Source organism: Lampetra fluviatilis, chromosome 1 (assembly GCF_964198595.1).
Source record: "Lampetra fluviatilis chromosome 1, kcLamFluv1.1, whole genome shotgun sequence".
NCBI classification, from domain to species: Eukaryota; Metazoa; Chordata; class Hyperoartia; order Petromyzontiformes; family Petromyzontidae; genus Lampetra; species Lampetra fluviatilis.
The window spans coordinates 29,432,802-29,451,327 of record NC_136275.1 but is presented as its reverse complement, the minus strand read 5'-3'; the positions used below and the strand labels follow the sequence as shown (position 1 = coordinate 29,451,327).

The 18,526-nt window shown below is 50.1% G+C and overlaps 1 protein-coding gene across 3 annotated transcripts in view; it reads left to right on the top strand.

The window, feature by feature from the left end:
- The window catches only part of LOC144934511 (BTB/POZ domain-containing protein KCTD5-like), an 83,684-nt gene extending 66,391 nt beyond the window's left edge, over positions 1-17,293 (top strand). Inside the window, exons 4-7 of one of the 3 annotated variants that reach the window (XR_013637171.1) lie at positions 2,682-2,777; positions 3,963-4,085; positions 6,454-6,642; positions 7,886-17,293. Coding sequence is in view for 1 of the 3 variants with exons in the window: in XM_078860360.1 (XP_078716486.1) it covers positions 2,682-2,777; positions 3,963-4,085; positions 6,454-6,486 (252 nt within the window). In the remaining 2 variants the exon portion in view is untranslated. Of the gene's footprint in view, positions 1-2,681; positions 2,778-3,962; positions 4,086-6,453 lie in introns of all 3 variants that reach the window. The other 2 variants (XR_013637170.1, XM_078860360.1) reach the window with 2 other exon arrangements.
- The last annotated feature ends 1,233 nt before the right edge of the window (positions 17,294-18,526 follow it).

The following is an 18,526-nucleotide window of genomic DNA, read 5'->3' as shown; positions in this document are numbered from 1 at the left end:
TGTTTAGAAAGGTGGAATCGTGGTGAACAGCTGCTTGCTTCTGTCTGGTGATTTCCTAGTGCATATGCGAGGGTTAAGACTACACTTGTGTTTACCAAACTTGTGTTTCCCAAATAAAATCAAGTTTGTGGCATATTCACGAGCCACAGATGAAAGGTGGTGTGGGTGGGTGGGTGGTGGGGTGTGGGTGGGTGGAAAGGGAGGGAGGAAGGATGGTGACCAGATATTTGTGTGCAGTTTATCACCGTGTTGCTAAAAGTGGCTCTCCGTCTCTCCACGCCGACAAGGAGGGGGGAGGGAGGGAATGTGGCACTCTCTCCCCCGTGTGCCCCATTTGAGGCTGTGCGACATTTCAAAGCGTGTCGACCAAACGCCACGGGAGGGGGGGTGCATTGCAGTCGGTGCCCGCGGGGGAGCTGAGGATTTGGAGTCGCTGTCGCCATCAATCCGACTTTGTTTATTGCTCGCTAAATATACCTTCTTAGATGAAGAAGAAGAAGAAAGAACACGGATATCACTCGCTGCCTTCTCGCCCCGAGGGGGGAGTACATTCGCTCGCCTGCGTTTATCTGTAAACGCTTCTCCCCCCAGGGCCGCGGTTTAAGAACCTCGCAGTCGGATGCAGACACGGCAAGAGATGTTCAGACTCCATTTAAAGTAGCTTTCCGATTTCACTGGAAAGGGAAACAACATTCAGGGTGTCAGCACGTGGCCCTTCCACGTTCACCTTTACCACGAGCCTCTGTGCTGCTGCTTTTATATAATGGTTACCCGCTCCCAATTTTTTGTCAATTAGAAATCCAGTTACACCGGTGCGATGTCTATTCGAGCAAAGGCTATGTGATTGACTATTGTTCACCGTGCTTTTAGTGACGGGGGCAACAATCTGATCCCGCATGCTCTTGGTGTCCGTGGTTATTGGAACGCTGCGGTGGCGAGATATTAACTACCTCACCTGGTATACGGGAGGTCGTTGGTTCGATCCCGACCCTGATGCCTGCTGTGTATTCGGAGTTGGCGTGTCTCTCTCTCTCTCCCCGTAGTCACGTGGATTTTTCTCCGGGCCCTCCGGTTTTTCCCTCCCCATTTAGAATCAACATCATGCATTTAGAATCAACATCACACATTTAAAGTATTTGGCTGCTATACATTTCCACGTGACAATAATCCGCTTCGTTGAGCTGTATAGCTCAGTGGGCCTGACCTGGTAAAATAAAAAATAGTTTAGCTTGATTGGGGGAAGCCATTGTGGCGTACACATTGGGTTTCCAGTAGAAGCAAAGGTCCGGCTGAGCGGGTGATGTTGGTGCTGTGAGCCACGTTCCATGGTTATTATTTTGCGTGGCCAGGGTGCGAGACCTCCAGGGAGCCAGGAGAGTGCAACCGTGGGGAAGAGCAGCAGAGAAATCAAGTGTTGTACGGCCTTATTTGTTCTCCTACAGCGCGGTGGTCGTTGCGTTCCCATGAAGAATACCGCGTTGTGGAAAAGCCGCGTTATGCCAGCAACCGTTGGTTCAGTGGGACTTAAGCGGTTGAGGGGGTAGTAGTTTCGAAAACACCAACACGACTGACATTTTTCATGATAATTTGTGATTGTATCGTAGATTTTTTTACGTATTTTTTTTAAATAATTACTGTGTTTTAGCTTGATAATATAATTCGTGAATTAAATAAAAACATGACAATGAGTGGAAAATGCATGTTACAGTGTTAGTCGCTAAGGCACGAAATTAAAATCGACAAAGCTAGACAAGTAGCACTGAACAATGAAACATAGATTGGTTGTGATTATAGCAGCACTACCATGTAAATAGGCGGGGTTGCGTCAAGTCAAACACAACTGTGAGTCGATTTCTAACGAGTCAACAGCTTGGCATCGTCAAACTGTGACTCAGACGGGAGGGGAAGCAGCATGGGACTCGCAGTGTGGGGGCGATGGGCGTCCACGTGCTTGGGGCATTAACAGATTGACAAGCGGCGTGGGCTCGAGTCCCACATCCCCTGTATGTAAGTACGTGTGTGTGTATCTTTGGGTCTCGATTTTAGTAGTCTATGGGTCTCTGTGTGAGTCTCTTTGTGAGTATGGGTCTCTGTGTGAATCTATGGGTCTCTGTGTGAGTCTGGGTCTCGATATGAGTCGTCTATGGGTTTCTGTGTGAGTCTGCCTCTGTGTGAGTCTACGGGTCTCGATATGAGTAGTATATGGGTCACTGTGTCAGTCTGGGTCTCGATATGAGTAGTCTATGGGTCTTTGATACGAGTCGTATAGGGGTGTGTCTGTGGGTCTGTGTGAGTCTATGGGTCTCGATATGAGTCGTCTGTTGGTCTCTGTGTGAGTCTATGGGTCTCAATATGAGTAGTCTATGGGTCTTGATACGAGTAGTCTAGGGGTGAGCCGTTGGGTCTCCGTGTGAGTCTTTGCATGTAAACTGTTTGTTGAACTTCTTTCGCACCGCCATACATAGCCCAACCATGCTAATTAGGGTTGCGGGGCGAAGGACAGAACAAACTATGGGTCTCAGTTTGAGTTCTATGTGACTGTGCAAGTCTCTGTCTCAGTCAGAGTAGTCTATGTGACTGTGTGAGTCTGTGTGTGAGTGTAATCGGAGGTGCGGGCAAAGGACAGCGTCAAGTGAACGTACGACGCGCTCCCCCCGCCCCGTGTCCGCGTGCCGCCCCAGGGCTGCGTGAAGCACATCTACCGCGTGCTGCAGTGCAAGGAGGAGGAGCTCACGCAGATGGTCTCCACCATGTCAGACGGCTGGAAGTTTGAGCAGGTGAGAGACGACGACACCCCCCAGTAGAGCAACCTCGGGGTTTGTACACGTGTGTATGTTGAACTCCTTTTATTTTTATGTATGTAGAACTTTTGTATACATGTGTGTGTCTGTGTAGAACTTCTTGTGTATGTATGTACAACTTCTTGTGTATATATGTATCTCGAACTTATTGTGCATGTATGTACAGCTTATTGTGTATATATGTATGTAGAACTTCTTGTGTATGTGTGTAGAACTTTTGTGTGTGTGTATGTATGTTTGTGTATGTAGAACGTCTTTTGTATGTATGTGGAACTTCTTTTGTTCGCAGAGGTTTGGGTTCGGATCCGGCGGCGTGGTGCGTGCCCCTGGTTTTACTACTGCCGAGGGCGCACGTCGCCCTTCCAAATACGCGGTGGACGTATATAGATTTCCCCCCACCTCCCTTCTGGAACGTCCTTTTGCAAGAGTTAGGCCCATTGGTGCCAGCGTCATGGTCGCAAAGTTGCCAATTATTAAAAAAATAATTACCTGGTGTAAGGACCCATTGAGCTGTGTAGCTCTTTTTCAGAAGTCACCTGGCCATCACAAATGATAGCTCAATGAGGCTTATCCCGTGGACATTTATTGCAGCAAAATAACTCTAAACGTACTCTTTGGTTTTTTCGGTAAAGTCTCGTAGATGAAAAATAATAATACATTTTTTTATTAAAATGTATTTTCATCTACGTGACTTTACCGAAAAAACCAAAGAGTATGGATCCTTGCAATCACGAAAACTTCAAATCTAGAATTAACTCTAAACGTGTGACATCGATTCTAAACATGGAGGGGAAAAACCGGAGGACCTGGAAAAAAATCCACTCGACCATAGTAAAACAGCGAGTAAAGAAAGAAAGAGAGAGCCATGCAAACTCTAAATATACAGCAGGCGAACCTCCGACCTCCTACATACCAGGTGGGGGAGTTAACATCTCCAAGCTAGAGTGGCGCCCCTTTGTTGGAGTTACGCGCACACAGCAACATCGCCACCGCTCCGGTGAAAACCGCTGCAGGGCCGCGTCTCCCAAACGCAGCCCCTTCCCCCCCTCTTAGCGCCGCGCGCTTGGAAGAATGTCATGGTTCACCCCAAACGCGCTCGATTGTCACCGCTTAACGTCACACACACACATCTTCTTATCCGTAACCACGTCCTCGTTGCAGCTCATCAGCATCGGGGCGCCGTATGGCTACGGTAGCAGCCAGCAAGCCGAGTTCCTGCTCATCGTGTCCCGCGAGGTCAAGTGGGAGGACAGTGGCCCCCAGTACAGCACACCGAGCAGTGAGGTGAGGCTGGTGTGTATCTCCCGGTCCATCGTCTCCCGGTCCGTCGTCAGCCAGTTCGACAAGGCACTCACTCTGTTTCCCTAGTCCACGGCCCCTTCGTCCTCAATTCCGAACAACCTTTCACTGCTGCTGCACCAAGCGGGGGTTCTGGCTGGAGCCTGAGCCTGCTGTTGCTCTCTCATCTGGGGCTGAGCACAGCGTGAAGCAGTCGGGCCGATTGATGATCCAGGGCTCGCTCAGTCGCTCACTGGCGGCCAGTCGCCTGCTCATCGCTCTTCTATCGCTGCCGCCGTGGTTACTATCCCAGTGAACTTTGCTTGTAGATTGCTCCACCATTGTGTCGGGGACTTTGGGTCGACCGGACATCGACCGTTTGGTCTCTCATCCGCCACACTGAGTTCAATCACAGCCACTCTGCAGGTCGCATCACTTCTCTTACTGGCTTCCCCCCCCTCGCACCGCTCCACTTGCCTGCGAACGAGACGGGAAAACCAACAATGCAAGTTAGCCGTTAAAAACGAGAGATGTTACGAACGCAAAGCTGTGAGAAATCAACAATCGCCTTCACTAACCTACTTCTGTTCCTCCCTTAAAACAACCTCCATCTCTTCTCCTCTAGCCCAGCATCATCATCCTGCTGCTACTCCCTACCCCCGAGCTACGACCAGGCCTACCCCAACCCCTATCGCTACCCCAACCCCTATCACTGCCCTTATTACTACCGCTACCCGTATCAATACTCCTCTATCACTACCCCTGTTACTACCCCTACTGCTACCCCAACTTCTATCACTACCCATACCCCAGTTCCTACCTCTATCACTACCTCTATTACTACCCCTACCCCAATCACTACCCCCATCCTAACTCCTATCACTACCCCATCCCTCATTAACCTCTCCCGCCTGTCCTAACCGTCACCACAGCTACACCGCCACGTTTAATAACGACCCCCACTCTTTATCTCAACCACCATCATCTTGCGTACAATTTTACAATTGTTGTAAAGCCCCTCGGCACGAGAGTCAGAGACACCCGCGCGGGAATCTCGTCCCTGGGGCTGTAACGGCGCCAGGCATGGCGGCAGTGGAACGCAGGTGGCAGTTGGGGGGGGGGGGGGGGGAAGGCGGCCGAGGGGGCCTGAGTGACCCCCCCCCCAGCCTGCCCCACTTGTGGGGGAGAAGATTGCATTGCGTTGGGGTTGAAAGGGTTCAAGTTAAATTTCGATTTAATGCTTTCGTGACTGCAGGGATTCATATTCTTGGTTCTTTCGGTAAAGTCACGTAGAAGGGAAATAATAAAATAATAAAAGAACCAAATATTAAAAACTATTATTATTTTATTATTTCCCTTCTACGTGACTTTACCGAAATAACCAAGAATATGAAGAGGGTTCAAATTGATGTTGTCTTTTAACCCAGGTGAGAACGTAAGGCTATGCGGAGTAGAAGAGGAGGAGTCTCATTTGCAAGGGCGACGTGGGTTCCGGAAATGACAAAACGGCATATAGCGCGGCCGAGTTACAATGGTGACGCAATCAGCAAGCATGGCAAAACACCGAGCGTGCCGCAGAAAGAGTTGTGAAAACGGCAACACACGAAATGCCGTCAAAATATAAGGAGTAAGATACGTTCCGCGAAAATGTTGCTCGGTAAGCGAAAACCTCCTCAAACAATTGTCGGTCTCCCATTGACTCACTCCTTGAGCGATGTTTCAGCCCCACAAATGTCCCACTCTTGAAGAACATTTTGTTTTTTAACGGGAGAAATACAAATTGGAATAAAGTAATAAAAATCAAATGTTAACACCTACCACACGCACGAAAAACCCCCAGTGTTTGCAGCAATTATCTAGCGTCGCCACCCACCCATTACAGTCCCCGCCACCCCCACATGACGAAACACACGGGCAAAGAGCACAGGACATTCATTCATTCGTCACGCACAGTCGGCGAAGGTCCGTTTGCGCCAAACGTGTGACCTCTTGCGACCAGTGTTCACGTCAACCGCTCTGTTCCCGGACGCCGGCCGTGTCTCAAACGATTTGTTTGATCCACGGATCAGGGGGTGCCGAGGGGTGGTTAGGGGGGGCGGGCGCGGGAGGGTGGTTGGAGGGGCCGGGTGCGGGGGGGGGTGCTTGGGGGGTGTGCTGGCAACCCACCCCCTCGTGGCTTTCATAGGTGCCGCCCGCAAACAGCACTTACCACAAAGTCTATCATAGGATACCTCGGCAGCATCGCCCCTGACTGCGAAAGCTTGGCAGGATCCTCGTAGAAAATAAGAGTTGAGACTCGGCGAGGCTCTATTGGGCACACGAGCGGAATAACAAAGTGGCGCTGTGCTGCTGCTGTGTTGTGGTGTCCGCACAGATGCTGCTGGAGCGCGGCTCGCGGAGGCTGTGAGTCGCGCCACGCCCGCCGCTCCGTGGCGGAGCCGTCCCCGGGCACGTACAGCCCGTGGCCAGTTCTGCCTCCCGACCGCAAGGCACGCACCAGAGGGAGGCGCCCCCATCACTCACTTCCCCCCCTCTACCGCACAAGTCGTATCTTCTATCTGGGGTCTTTGATTTTTTCACCACACGCACGCACACACGCGCGCACGCGCAAGTACAATGTTAGTTTCCCGTCGTCGAATTCCCGCGTCGCGAAATGCATACGCCAGTAGCCCCTGCCCGGTGATGCGCACGCGGCTCTCGGTAGCGCTTTTGGCGGCGGTGTGATGCGAGCGCTACGGGGGGGGGGGGGGGGTTTGCATGACTGTGGAACCGGCGGATCTTCCCCCCTGTGATCGTAATTTTGCTCTTGCAATAGATTGAGATGGTGAAGGACCTCGGCAACCTCCTCGTACGCCCGGCTAGAGGGAAGTTTATTTTCTCCGTTATTCTCCACCCGTTCACTGCCTTAGCAAAAAAAAACTAATTTTTTACTGGGAGCCGAGTGTTTAAATTGTTGAAGCGCGTTTATATTCGTTGAAAAGGCTTTTTTATTTTTGTTGCAACTGTAAAGAAGCCTCCGTATGAAACTTTTTGTAATGCTCTGCTTCGGAAGCAAAAATATGCAACGTGTACCAGTCGGCCCCCAAACGCTCTCGCTCCGCGGCCGATTTCCCTACGCTGGAATCACGGTTGGTTCGCGAATCTGCCCGCCCGCCAAACGTTGTTTCTGCAATGACGACGACAACATCAAAAAGAATGGAAACAAAGGAATCAAAACAACAAGCAGAAGACTGCAGAAGACTGTTAATTTTTGGTGAGCAGCCGTGCCATATATATACTCGCGATTTTGTGGGCGCACCTTTTGAACTTTGGTGTTTGTGTATTCAACTCGCATGCACCGATTCTGCTCGCTCCTAGGTGCTGCTGTGTGTCTGCACAATGGTGTTTTGAAGTTATCTCGGTCGGCAGAACACAATACCACCACCCCCTTTCCTGTACATAGAGGGACGTATCGCGTCATTTTCCCGGCACATATTCCCGTCGAGATGGCGCGCAGGCTAATTAATTCTGATCTGAGGGAAAACAAAGGGCTGATGTCCGCAGCAGAAAGTATGCAAATGAGGTAATGTACAGAGGCGCTTTTAGGAAATTAAAAAAGCAGTGTGAGAAAAATTGCTGCTTGTTCATCATCGTCATCGTTAAGCACTTACCACAAAAACGTGTAAACTACTCTCGTGTCATCTTTTTTCTCGGGATCGCGTCTCGCCAAGTTGCCCGTTCATTGTGCGTACGTTGCACCGGTGTGACATTTGTGGAGTAAAAACTTCTTCTTCATCATCTGTCTGGCTTCGCTGCTGCCGTTGTAGATCAATCGCCACCCCCGTCCTGTGCGCGCGAGCTGGTTGTGTTCAAGACCGCCAGGGGCATCTGGCAACCGGGGTGACAACGTCCGGACTGGGCTGGGCCCCCAACGTCTTTGAGTTTGCGGCCTCCCGTTGGGATTCTGTTCACTCGGCCGCACCGAGGCGTCGAGGCACGGAGATGCTGTGCGCCCGGCACCTCTATGCAGAGCGCTCGTTGCTCAGAGCAGCTCTCGCTCTCTGCTCTCACTCGCCACGGCAGCGTGGGGTTGAGTGGGGGCGGCTGTGGATGCCGTGCCTTCCCCTGTGAGCCCACGCCATACAGCCACACGACAAAGTCCCGACAGCCCGTTTGTATCCGACTCAAAAAGTGCTCAGGAACCGATTTTTTTTTACGTTTTGACACAAGGCTTTGAGGAGTTTGAAACGGCATAACCGGGTAGACTCCATCTGCGCCATCTGAAATTGTTTTGAGGGCTACGGAAGCGATGGGTTGTGAGTGAGGGGGGCGGTGTGTGGGGAGTGCCGATGTTGACTCGCTGTGGACCTGTTGACCGACCCGTGTAGGGTGTGGGGGGGATGTGTGTGGGGCGCGGTTGTGTAGCTGTTAGTGCGCTGCACTACGAACCTGGCGAACCCAGTTTGATTCCCGCTCACGGCCAACGCCAGTGACGATTATCTGAACCGGTCCTTGGGCTCCCCTAGGTCGACTCAGCCTCAAATGAGTACTTGGGGAGACAAAGGCGGCCGGTCGTGGTGCTGGCCACGCACCCCATCGTGTGCCTTGTTTGCCTTTCTATGTGCTTGCTAACAGCACTTGCCCCTACAGTCTGTTATGGCTACACGGGGGATATTTGTCTTTGGGGTGTGTTTGGGGGGTGTGTGTGGGGTGTGTGTGCTGGGTGCCTTGCAGCTTCCCCTCCACCGCCTTCCTGTTTGTGTCATCCGAGTCGTGCCTTTTCCTTGTCACCTTATTGTTGTTTTTGTTGTGACAGTGCAGAGAAGTGGCAGCAGTCTGGTCGTTTGTTCCTGGGCTTGGGTTGGTTTCGAAAGTCTTCGGCTTCGTTTGTTTTGATTTTTAGCGACGGCTGGAACTGGAGAGTGATTGGTGTTGATGTGCGTGGATCTGATGGAAATTATATTGCAGAGGAAAAAGTGTGGTGGTGGTGGTGATGGCGGTTGTGGTGGGGTAAAAGAGCGATGGAACCAACACTCGTCTCCTTCATGTGGACAGTGCTACCTGTAATATAACCCGCTCTCCTCCGCCACCTCCCCGATGGTTACAAATCTCCAGAAACGGGCGCTGCGGAAGTTCAGCCGAGCAATTGGGCCCGGGCTCTTGTCGGATCCACCCGACGCAGCACGGCGCGCCACCGGGTACCGCGCGATGTTCCGGCAGCACCGCCACGTGTCGTGCGGCGACTGTTTACAAAGAGGCGGCGCTCCGTCAATTGCCGAGCCCGTCCAGCTGTGTTTGGGCGGCTTCCGATGGGGAACCGTGCCAAGAATGAAAAAGCCTCGACTTGGCTCAGCAGTCAGCCCGTGGCTGAGTACAGAACCATCCGTGTAGACTTTAAAGAGTGATCGCGCCATCATTTATACAGCCCCCGTAACATGAACCTCAATCGTGTAATTTAATGCGAGTGCAGTGAGAGCTTAGACGTGTTTCGCTTTTACTATTAGTCAGTGTGGTGTGCTCTTGCCGGATTGTTATTGGGCCATGAAATGTGTGATTATCTTTTCCAGTTTCAGTTCTTCTGCTATGGGGGGGAAGCGGCTTGCGTTCGTGTGGGAGAGCGTCATGTCTCTGAGGGTGCGTCAAGGGGGTCAGGGAGGGCATTGCACTCACGGCGACGGGCAGCGGAATAACACGGTGCGGAGAGCGAGGGAGTAACGCCATAGACGCCGTGCGGGCTCCCATTGGCAGCCTTGTGTGATGTTGAACTTATTTCGCGTCGCACGTCACCAACCGTGCTAATCGGTGGTGCGGGGGAAGGACAACACTTAACACAAAAAGTAGTTCTAAAGAAATTAGTCTTCAATATAGATTTCAAAGTGCATAGATCCGAGTGGGCTTGCTGATAATCAGAAGAGCGTTCCAGATGGCCACGAGAAGCATCTGAAATCTCCCCGCACGATGCAGTTACCTGTCTTTGTTCGACGGCCGGCCAAAAGCCAAAAACCGCCACCTCCGCGAGGATGACCAACCGGAGTTGGCGTGGTGGTGGTTCTTTTTATGGTTCTTGCCTTGTAGAACTGTACATCCTAAGCATCGGGGCATTCTGGGTCTTCAACCCCACGATGAACGCCGCCGTGTAGCGGGTTGCGCCACCGGTGGTGAGCGAGATGGATTCTAGAGAATTACCGCCGCCGAACGTTTTACCGTGGCGGTGGCGTTCGGTGAACGCTGCAGAGTCTTCCCCTCTGAGCGTCGATGGGACGCGTTGCTCGTTCCTTGGACCCCGCGGCGATTGCGGCAACCGTCGCGTGGAGCGGCGGCTTCCTGACGCTGTCCTCGGAACGCGAAGTCAACAAAGCGCCGCTCCTTCACGGCAAATCAAATTCGCATGTACCCTCTGAATGTGAGCTTCGTTCCGCAGTGTGCGCGTGAAGGTCAAATCTAGTTACATTTCTTTCACTGGATACTTCTTTACCCACTCCGAATTTGACAATGAAAGCACTTAGAAATGTTTCAATAATAATGATGATGGTGATATGCATGTCGCATCAAGCCTTTCCATGGCTATAGAGGTAAAACTGCTGTAACACGTACTCTGTTGTGAGCCTTGTCCCCACCACCGACAAAGACAAAGATCCCCCGTATAGCCTTTGAACAAACTGTTGGGGAAAGTGCTGTTAGCGAGCAGCAGCTATTAAGGCCGGAACAGCACACGAGGGGGTGGGTGGCCAGCACCACGCCCGGCCACCTTTTGTCTACCCAGTGGCGATGTTTACACGTCGCACCAGGGGGGTACACATGAGGCGCTGAGTCGACCTAGGGGAAGCCCAGGACCGGTTCAGGTAATCGTCACCGGTGTCCCTGAGCGGGAATTGAACTCTGATCGCCTGGTTCACAGCGTGGCGCGCTAACCGCTGCACCACCGCTCCCCGCCGACAGAACCCGGCGTCGCATCTGCGATGGCCGCCTCTTTCGCGTCTTAGAGCGATGATGCAAAACTTGCAAAACTCGCGTGGCGTTAAGAAACACGAACGGTTATATCTCTTGGACGTGAAGGTCGCTCGCCGCACGTTGCTAGATTGCGGGGCCCCACTTGAACATGCTGATATCAACACTGTTTTTTTTCGGTAAAGTCACTATCTACGTGACTTTACCGAAAGAACCAGAGTGTATGGATTCCTGCAGTCACGAAAGCTTCAAATCAAGACTGATATCAACAATTCATTGATACGGGGAGGGGGAAATCTTTTCATTGATTTCCGCCATTTGTAGAGTTCGGTATGTGTGTGTATAGGGAATGTGTATTTGATGCCATGCTGTGGAAAATATTCTCCAACAGAGCAGTTTTGTTTGCTGGGACAGCAACCTGAAACGTTTGTGTTCTGCTCTGCCGTTCGTGTCCACTCTGAGGGAGTGAGGGTTTGATAGAGGGGCCCATACTGCCCATCAGTCCAGCCCTGCCTGGTGTGCCTCTATAGCAGCCCGGCTGACTCTTGTGACCCATGCCCTCAGGAGTGTGGGGTGCCTCTGTTCTGTGCTTTCTCTGCCTGTTCAGTTCTAGGAAGTCGACAATGGGGCCGCATTTTGGCAAAGTTTTTAATTCGTAAAATAAAGTATTGTACCTTATAATAGTTTGTACTGTTTTAAAACATTAACGTCAAATTATTATTAGGATTGGCCCGTGTAAACAACGTCCGTTCAATTCCCCGCAGTTCACAATTATCTGGACCGGAAGCAAAATCGACGATTCATGCATTTAACTTAAACTAAAAACATCTAAAACTATATATATTTTTTACCAGGTAAGGCCCACACTACCACGCAAAAGAGAACATGCAGACGCCAAATAATACAGCAGGCGTTAGGGTTGAGATCGAATGTACGACCTACTGTATGCCAAGCGAAGTAGTTGACATTTCCTAGCCACTAACTTGGGCAAAAATGTGAAGTTAGCTGACGCGGCAAGGAGGGACTTGGTGGTAACGGGGACTCTGTGGTAACGGGGTCTCGGTGGTAACGGTCTCAGCGGTAACGGGGACTCGGTGGTAACGGGGTTTCGGGCCCCTGTGGAGAGGTGTCGGGTCCCCTCTCTCGGGACACATCCCGTCGATGGCTTTGTCGGCCGGGCTTCGTCTCCGCGACTCGCAGGGTGGTGGCGCCCTCCTGTGGCCAAATAATTGCACCCAAGAACCCAACTGGAGCCACCGACGATTGGTGGCGGCGGCGGCAGTATTCACGAAAGCAACTCGGATCTCCGCTCGCTTTGTACGGAGCGCCGTTCTCTCACGAGCGCCGAGAAAGGCGCGACCACTCGGACAAGGCCAAACCCCCCTCGCGCGTCGCCGAAGGACGCGGCATTAAAAACATTACTGCGGGAATCGAACGAGTCTCCATGCGTCCTGATCGTGAATGCAGCGGGGCTCGCCCCTGCGACTCCATTAACTCCACGGGATTCCAACATTGATGAATCCTATAAGAATAGGTTTAAGAAGATGTTAAAACACCAAACAGAAATCTCTTGCAAGGGATCCTGCCTTATTGCCAGAAAGGATAAAACATTCTCATATGTTGATACTGGCAAGAAAGGTCCCATTGATTAATCCTGCAGAACGTGAAAAAGATGTCATGTTTTTTTGTTAAATTTGAACGTTAGTGTGCTCCGTGTAACAAATGAGACGATGCAGAATCCGAGTCTGCCAAGGAGAACCGTCACTTTATCCGGGCCTGGCGAGTGCGCAACAGCCCTCGTGCGTCGTTACATCGGTCGCGCCACCTTCCAGCAATGGATGGCTCCGAAGACGGCCACGCGTTGTGTCGTGCCAATAACTCAATAACTCTGTCTCCCACAATGCCCCATGAATCACATCGTTGGATGTAAATGGGGGGTGGGGGAGTGCAGTCAGATTTCAAATCTGACCGAGGTTGAAATCCAGTTGGCTTGCAGCAGCATCAGCTGTTTATTTGGGGAATATTCACCGCATGGCTATCTGCATACAGCCACGAATCATGTTACGCACACTCCCTTAACCACGTTACATACGTATTGACTTTGCCCATGCATTTGTGCAGGCATGTGTACGCATGTGTGGTCGTATTCGTGTATACTCTTAACCGAACGATGTGAACTACGTATTGCATTGTTGTTAACAAAGCATGTATTACCAAACTAAGGCACATTGTATACGTGTGTATATATTCCACACAAAAAAACTTACACCGGCTAAAAACCAAGTTCATCACTTTATCAATGGCCCGCGGTTCGACTCCGGCAGGACACCACCTCGGCCCTGGTTCATACTTGCCGGGGGTGGTGGGGGGTTATTCACGGATAAAACCCACCCTGTGCTTCGGAGCGGACGTTAATCAAGAAAAAAGTCCCACGACGTCGTTCGAGAAGAGGCACATCCGTTTGTCGTGTGTGGCTGGTGTTGTGGTCCAGATAAAAAATATATATACACCGCAAGATTATTACTATTATTATTTAGTGTGGCGTGCTCTTACCGGATTGTTATTGGAAATGTGTGATTTTTTTCTTTCAATTTGAGTTCTTCCGCTATGGGGTGGGGGGAGCGGCTTGCATTTGCGTGGGGAAGCGTCGTGTCTCTGAGGGCGGGGGGGGCATTGCACTCACGGCGACGGGCAGCGGAATAACACGGTGCGGCGAGAGAGTCCGTAACGCCAGAGACGCCGTGCCTTGTGTGATGTTCAACTTCTTTCGCGCCGTACGTAGCCAACCGCACTAATCAGAGGTGCGGGGTAAGGACAACACTATTCACAAACAAAAGCAGTTCTAAAGAAGTGAGGTTTCTATCTCGATGATTTGAGAGCGCACAGCTCCCAGTGGGCTTCCTAATATCGGAAGGGAGAGCGTTCCAGATGGCCGGTGTTGTGGTCCAGATTTAAAATTGACACCGAAAATTATTCACAGGAACGTTGCCTCCCCCACCTCCCGCCACCTCTCCTGCAAAAACTGACAAGACCGTCTTGAAAAATGTCAGTGAGGCTTTGCTGGGTAAACCCAGTGTAATAACAATTCATTATATAATCATTAAGTAGCTAATTTAATAATACATTTCTCCGTAAATTTGGGCAAAAATTTGCATGTCTTTACACTTGGCAATACCAGCCAACGGGTTCCATAATGTACAGTGGAGGGTGAATGGGTGACCTTGCGTGGCACGTTACCCCCAATTATCCGCGATTTCTGGAAATTACTGTTAGGCTAAAAACTCAAAGAATTCCTGGTTCCTATTGATCCGAAATAAGCCATTGAATTACACGTGGTTATTTTTGAATAGTCCGATATTATTTTTGGGGAATGTGACCGGCTCTCGATATCGTGAAGAAATAAGTTTCAAGCTTGAGAGTGCAGAAACCTTTCAAATGTAATCCGTAGGTGCACGACGATCTTCAATGGTGAAGACCCAATTCATATTGGGTCAATTCGTATGTCGATTCAAATTAGTTTGCCGTCGTTTAACATTTTAAAATAAAACATTCGGCGTGTTTTTGTTGTCAGTTTCACGACGTAGGCTTTCGTAAGAAATATTATCCACTCTAGAGGTTTTTTTTGGGTTGTGGGATTTCTCTCCGATTCTGGCTGGCGCCTGATGGTGGTTGTCGTTACCGACCAAATGTCACGGTACTCGAATTGTAAATGTTGTCGTGGGTTTACTCTCCCAACACAACCGGTCCGTGCTATCGTAGTAGCGAATTGGCATGTCTTGTTTACGTGACAAACCTTACTAATTGGCGTTTAACGGCACATTTACATGATCAAACCCAAACAACAACTCTGGATTGTGTTTTTATTGTGTACAGGCATGTATTTGCTCATCCTTGGTGTAACATTAAATCAACAATGGTAATTGGTTTTTATTAAGACATTAAGGTAATATCGTTATGCTAAGGGACGTCAACACACGGTGTATGTGAAACAACGTTGATGCCGAAGCCATTGCGTTTGTTAAAGCCAGAGTCCACGGACTTGACCGGCCTTTTTACAAGTGACACAATCGGTCATGCTTTGAGGGCGAGTCGCACGAGTCGATGTGTTCAGGAGGTGTGTCGCAGTTGTAACATGTAAACGAGGTCCTTGAGGAAGTCCAAATCAGACTCGCAAAACGGGGCAATTGTAAACATTCAGACCGGGACCAGAGAAGGCGTGGGAATTTCTCCTCAACATATGGTGAAAGACGCTTATTTATTCCATCTGCATGCGCACCAACGATTGTATTCACGCATGCATGTACGCATGCAAACCCCAACTATATTTCTGGAATTGTAAGGTCCAGCTGTCGTCACGGGTAGTGTGTACCCGTCACGAGTGTGGCACGCACAGTGTGGGTAAGAGGGACGCATTATACGGTGGAGGCCACGGTTCGCGAGTCCTGATGGCCGTCACTCGCCAGAGAATGCCCAAGACAAGGCAGGTGTTCTCTGGACAGATTGATGATAATGATGAAAGCTAAACATTCAGAAATCATCTTCACCCAAAGGGAAAGGCATTCTTAAATGCAAAAAAAAAGTTATTTGTAACATGAAATGTAGTTGTCCTTTTTTCAATAATTTAATAAAAAGTTGCGCAATCAGAACGTATGCACGAAGTAACCTCGAACCCCGTGTAGCCACAAAGCCACGCATGCCATTAACGATTGTCCAGCAAAGGGGCATATTTTTGCTTGACATTTAATCTTGTCAATTTTAATTTATATTTATACATTCATGAGTAGGCAAATACACCTGCTTAGAAGTTGCTATCAAGCTCCCACGGTGAGGCCCTTCCGTCAGCAGTGGGGGCGTGAGCAGGCAATTGCAGTAGATCAATTGCACTTCGGTCCACTTAATAAAAACAATTTGCACCATTGGTACCTCATTTGGCAGTAAAAATAATGATAATTGGTTTTTTACCCTTTTATCTGGCAACAAAACTGACACCTGTTTTACGAGGAGTCATGTTTGCATAGACCACAATACCTGCAGTCACAATGCAAACAGTAAACATAACTCTGACAATGTATGCACTGGTCCAACCCATGTGAGACTGGGCTCTAAGGAGGGCTGTCTCGGGTGTGGACCGGTCAACTTCAAGGACAGTGCATACATTGTCAGAGTTATGTTTTTTGTTTGCATTGTGACTGCAGGTATTGTGGTCTATGCAAACATGACTCCTCGTAAAACAGGTGTCAGTTTTGTTGCCAGATAAAAGGGTAAAAAACCAATTATCAAAAACAATTTGGTTTGAAATTGGTTTCGAGTGAAGTTTTATTTTTTACCTGGAACTGGGATCACAAAGACATGCCTACGCGCGCGTGTTTGTTAAATGTGGCTTTACCTCCCGGTAGCTGACGAAGGATTATAAGAAGCCAGGATCATCGCTGACTGGCTTACTGACACACAAGGTTGTTCGTGTTTGGTCCAGTGGAACTTGGATCCACTGATGAAACCAGATGGCACGAGATCAATAGAAACAGTGTTAGCCTTCGATTTGCTATCACTCATGCCTCCACTCAATGTCCTCTCATAGGATTCTGGCTGTTGTTTAGCTTAGTTTCGGAGTGTGCTTGGGATGGTGTATGCCAATGCTCGTTATCTCCAGCTGTCAAGCGTATAACTTTCATTTTACGGATCTTTTATGTGAGTTACTATAAGGGCACATTGAGGCATTCATAAAAGGTGCTTTAGAACTGTAATTCTGATTTTTTTTTTATAAATCAAGATCACAGAAGCCTCACATCTTTAACATAAAGGGGGGTTGCCTTTTCCTGTAATCTCGAAAGCCGGCGACTGTCCGAGCACTCCGTTATTTTATGCCTACACGTGCATGACGTGTGTGGATGAATACACCAGCGCACGTGTTAATAACGTGGAACACAGCGACGCATGTAAAACTTGACTTTTTGTTGTTATCGTGACGCTGTATTACCGCGATGGCATTGACCCACTCTTGAGTTGCGCTGAGCCCTTAAAGCTCTTGGACAGCGACGGTAAACGCTGCACCGCAGCTCCTCTGCATGACGCGGCGTGCCCCTTTGCTGTCCAGCGGGGTGACATGAATACCGAAGCAACGTTTTCGCGGTGTCTGTCCATCTCGTTTGTGGTGGTGCGACACCAAAACGAGTATCCGCTAAACGAGTGCTCTATTACAAACCTATTTTGACACTTCTCACGAGCGTTATTGTTTTGTTTTATACACGTAGTATTTAACATTTCTTTGATTAAATGATTATAATAACTTTTTCACCCCGTCACTGTCTGTTTTTTATATATGTAATGCGAGCAAGGACAGGGCGGGCGCTGCCTCCGCACCACTCACACGGGACTGTGTATTGGAGAGGCGGAGCCTGGTCGTCGGGGTGAGTGGGGGCGGAGACAGGGGCAGGATGAGAAGGTGGAGTTTGGGTCACGTGAGAGAGGGGAGATAAGGGAGAGACGGAGGAGGAGCTGGGCGCGAAGAGAGTGAACGACAGAGGGGAGCCACGCTGGCGGTGAGAGGAGAAGTGGCGCTATTGCCACGTGGTTGGGCCCGATAGGCGGACTGGGGTGAAGTGTGTGCGGGCAGCGGAGCGAGCGGGTGCGCACGGGAGAGAGAGAGCCAGAGCGGGTGTGGGGGACCCGAAGGGCGGTGTGGCCAGAGCGGGTGAGGAAGAGCACACGGAGGGGCCGGAGGTGACGGCGTGGCGAGAGCTACACGGAGTGTGGGCGGGGCGTACGGCGACAGAGAGAGAGCCACACGGAGCGTGCGCGGGGCGCACGGCGAGGGTCGGTGGAGGAAGAGCGGGTGAAAGGAAAATAACCCAATAAAGGGCCAACGGAGAGCGACAACGTGTGAAGGAGTCCTTTATTACATTACATATATATAAAAAGGTAAAAAGTATTTTCGAAATGTTTGAATAACATTTCACATAAAAACAAAGAAACTGATTTATATATAACTGTGCCCGTGTGTGATTAAATATTTTCCATTTTACCCTATGGCACAACTCTCTACTCGCCCCAGCAGCTTTAGAACACCTGAGTCTGGAAGTGAGGAATATAGAAGGGGAGTTCACCCAGATCTGGGGCCCCTTTGTGAATGCCACTCCAGAGACCCCAAGTTTACTCGACTGAACTGCAAATGAGACTGACTCCCCCTCATTCCCCCTTCCCTGAAGAAAAGGGATCTGAAACACCACATACCGCCTAACGCTACGGTCCTACACGTCCGCGTTGGTTGTCTGCCCGAGCCGCCTATCCCGCTATGCACCGCTCACCTGTCACGGAAGTTGTACCCCCCCCCCCCCCGTGATTGGCTCAATAGAAACAATTAACAAAAATAAAATATTTTCCATTTTACAAAACAGGCTTAGAAATATTGCTGTGGTTTTAGACCTGCGCAATGTTTCCCCTCCCGCGTTCGTCATTTCTGGCCTCCGTGTTTGAAAAAAAAAGTCCCCTGTGGGCAACGATCACTCCGCGAGCTGCGAGAA